Source organism: Haliotis asinina, chromosome 13 (assembly GCF_037392515.1).
Source record: "Haliotis asinina isolate JCU_RB_2024 chromosome 13, JCU_Hal_asi_v2, whole genome shotgun sequence".
NCBI classification, from domain to species: domain Eukaryota; kingdom Metazoa; phylum Mollusca; class Gastropoda; order Lepetellida; family Haliotidae; genus Haliotis; species Haliotis asinina.
Genome location: NC_090292.1, coordinates 48,653,470 through 48,657,545, shown reverse-complemented (window position 1 = coordinate 48,657,545; position 4,076 = coordinate 48,653,470). Strand labels below are relative to the sequence as shown.

The window sequence follows — 4,076 nt, the reverse complement described above, 5'->3', positions numbered from 1 at the left end:
ATCTTTCTTTGCTAGCTCAATTTCAGGATACTCCAGTTCAGATGATAACCTGGATAATCTGTTGCAGAAATTTTGGGATTTTGAAAACATTCCTTCCCAAACAGTGTTACCAATGTCTGCTGATGATAGGTGTGCACTTGATAAAGTTCAAGCATCACTGACGTACACAAATTCCAGATATGAAGTCCAAGTACCTTGGAAAGGTGATAAAAGTAGTTTGCCAAACAGTCGTGATATGGCGTTAAATAGACTGAAAAATGTAGAAAAGAAACTCTTAAAGAATGATGCTCTTGGAAAAGGTTATGATGAAGTCATACAACAGTACTTGAAGAAAGGTTACATATCTAAGGTGACAGATGATGAAACCATTGCTGGTACATGGTACCTACCCCATTTCCCAGTTGTCAAACTCGATCGACAAACAACAAAGATTAGGATAGTGTTTGATGCTTCAGCTAAGAGCTGTGGTGTCTCGTTGAATGATCTCGTCTTCCAAGGCCCCAAACTCCAAAATGATGTCTTTGATATATTACTTCGGTTCAGAAAATACCCTGTGACGATCATCTGTGATATTGCAGAGATGTACCTGCAAATTGGTATTGCTCCAGAAGATCGAAGTTGCTTGAGGTTTTTATGGCAATCGTTGGATCAATCAAAAGAACCAGAGGTGTTTGAGTTCAACAGGGTTGTATTTGGTATGAACTGTTCTCCTTTTCTTGCACAATATGTCACCCAAGAACATGCAAGACGTTCAACTGATGAACATCCTTTAGCTTCTGAAACCATTTTGAAATCTACATACATGGATGACACCATTGACTCTGTACAAACTGTACAAGAGGGCATTGAATTATACAAAGATCTAAGGGCAGTTTGGAATTCAGCGGGCATGCATGCCCGCAAATGGCTGTCAAATTCTGCTGAACTGCTGAAATTCATTCCTCCTGATGATAGATCTTCCAAGATTGATGTTAGTCTACAAGACCTCCCTTCGGTTAAGGCTCTTGGTCTAATGTGGAATGCAGAGTTGGATGAATTTCGTTTTTGGAAAGGAGAAAATACACCTTTCAACACTATTACCAAACGTACATTTCTCAGTGAGATTGCCAAGATCTTTGATCCCCTTGGGTTTTTAGCGCCTTTCACCATTAGGGGAAAGATGATCATGCAAAAGATGTGGCTATCTGGAGTAGCCTGGGATGAGAGGTTGAGTCCTGAAATTGAAAGCAGTTGTTTTGAATGGCTATCCGAACTTAAAGTGTTGGAATTGTTGCGCTTCCAGAGATGCATCAATGTTCCCAGTCTGCCCTCTGATGCAAAACTGCATGTTTTTGTTGATGCTTCTGAAGGAGCGTATGGGGCCGTCATATACCTTAGTACTACCCAGAATGATGAAAAATCAGTATCTCTCGTTGCAGCAAAAAGCATGGTTGCACCACTGAAATCGGTGAGCATCCCAAGATTAGAGCTGATGGCAGCAGTGCTAGGTGTGAAACTGGTGGCGGCAGTTCTGAATGCCTTAGGTGCATCGATTCAGTGCACAACATTTTGGTCAGACAGCCAAAATGTCTTGTGGTGGATTCGGAACCAAAGTCGTGTGTTTAAGCCATTTGTGGCGAATCGTGTGGGATACATACATCAGCATTCATGTCCAGGTCAATGGCTGTACATACCATCTGCTATGAATTCTGCAGACATGCTTACAAGAGGAGTTTCTGCACACAAGCTGAAAGAAAAATGCTGGTTGCACGCTCCTGAGTTTTTAACTCATGATGAAAATGAATGGCCACCTCAGCCCGAGGTGTGTTCATCAAAACCAAAGTTAGAGTTGAAACAGACCTCATTGTGGGCCAATGCCATGCAACTTGCCGATTTCAAGTTAGATCCATCTCGGTTTTCTGATTGGTCAAAGTTATGCCGAATCATGGCATGGGTCTATCGGTTCATCAATAACGCCCGGAAACCACATTCACTACAGAAAAAAGGTGAGCTTGAGGTTGAGGAGATGGATGATGTTGTAACACATCTCATTGTTGATACCCAGAGGAAAGGCTTTCCTGATGACTATGCTGCTTTGGCATCGAAAAGGAAGCTTGCAAGCTCTAGTAAAATTGCAGCACTACAGCCTTTCTTAGATGAGGATGGGCTAATGAGATCAGCTGGACGTTTAGCTTATGCTGACCTCCCATATGATGCCAGATGTCCTGTAATACTTCCTCGAAAGTACATGGTAACAAGGCTCTTAGTCAAATGGTTTCATGAGAAGTGTCATCACATGGGCACAAACAGTACATTAGCAGCTCTGTCTTCTAAATACTGGATTCCTTCTGCCCGAGAGGAAATTAGAAGTTGGGAGAGAGAGTGCGCCGTATGTGTCCGTCGCAAAGCCAAACCATCTTCTCAAATCATGGCACCATTACCTGCTGTCCGTGTGAAATATTCGTTGAGGGCCTTTGATCAATCTGCTGTTGATTATGCAGGACCATTTGTGACAGTACAAGGTCGGTCGAAAAAGCGTCAAAAACGCTATCTGTGTCTGTTCAAGTGCATGTCAACACGTGCCGTACACTTGGAAATGGCGTATGGTCTTGATACCAATTCATTCCTAAATGCATTCTTTCGGATGGCATCCAGACGAGGTATGCCAAGTGAAATGGTGTCAGACAATGGCACAAATTTTGTGGCAGCATCCAAAGAACTGAAAGACGTTCTTGGTCAAATAGATCAAGATAAAGTTCAAACTTCGTTGGCAAAATCTGGAGTGGTTTGGAGATTTAATCCTCCTCATGCACCCCATTTTGGAGGAGTGTTTGAGTCACTCATCAAATCAGCTAAACGGGCAATGTTTGCTATTTTGACAAAGAGTGACGTTACAGATGAGGAACTGGTAACAACTTTTGTGGGAGTTGAATCTCTTTTAAATTCCAGACCACTCACTTATCAGTCTGCACACCCTGCTGATGAGATACCCCTGACACCCAATCATTTCTTGATTGGACAAGTTGGAGGTGTTTTTGCACCATCTCTGGATGATGAGTCATTCAATCCCAAGAAGAGATGGAGACGGGTTCAGGAACTCATCCGCCATTTTTGGAAACGGTGGATGAGGGAATGGCTTCCATCTCTTGGAGTCAGAAAGAAATGGGTGTCATCCAGCAAGGATATTGCAGTGAATGATATTGTCCTCGTTGTTTCAGCAGATACTCCACGTGGTTCATGGCCGTTAGGAAAAGTTCTTCAGGTGTTTCCTGGTAAAGATGGTCATGTGAGAGTTGTGGTCCTACAAGTTGGGAAATCCCGATTGACAAGACCTGTAACAAAGATTTGTCCATTGGAATGGACTGTGGATTAGTTCTCAGACTTTGCTTCCCAGGATAGTTACATGTGTAAATAGTCGTCTGTAAATAATCTGCTTTTTGTGTGAAACATTGTTGTTGTTTTTGTTTTGTTTAAATGATAGACAGTTCTATCATGGAAGGGGGTATGTTCTGAAGATTACGTTTTTTGTTCCTTGACATGCAAAATTTGGCTTGAAAACGCAACACAGTAAGTGTTCATAGACAAGAAACACCACATCAAAACACATCATCATGAAAAAAAGCAGGATTCACGTGCTGCTTGCTTGGCTGGGGTGAGCGGACCACGTGGGTTGTTCGGGATTGGTTGGGCTAGCTTGTGTGGCTCAGAGTTAGGTTTTGCCGTTAGTGATTAGATTTGTTATACACTCTGTGGAGTTTAGCAGATATAATTCAAATCTGCATAGCCTGAAATATTCGTTCAGGCCATTAGATTAACAGAAGTCATTTAGCATATAGGAAATTCTCATATTTAGTTTGAAAAGTAAGAGTCATTCACATTTAGTTTGTTGAGTTCAAGTTATATCATTTTTTATCGTCTTAGGTTATAAATGTTATCATCCTGAGTTGTTTTTGGAGAAAAAGTTAGTAGTTCGTTTCAACACAAATACCTTGGCCCACTGTTTAAAAATGCCGCTAAAATTAGACATCCAACCAAATTACACGATTCCTTGCTGCGTAAATGGTGGCTTATTTTTGTTTTGTTTGTTTTTGTTTTTG

At 41.6% G+C, this 4,076-nt stretch overlaps 1 protein-coding gene across 1 annotated transcript; it reads left to right on the top strand.

Annotated features, from left to right (window-relative positions):
• The first annotated feature begins 235 nt into the window (after positions 1–235).
• LOC137259624 (uncharacterized) lies at positions 236–3,352 on the top strand. The gene has a single exon (XM_067797239.1). The coding sequence runs from the start codon at positions 236–238 to the stop codon at positions 3,350–3,352; it is 3,117 nt and encodes a 1,038-aa protein (XP_067653340.1).
• Positions 3,353–4,076: the final 724 nt, after the last annotated feature.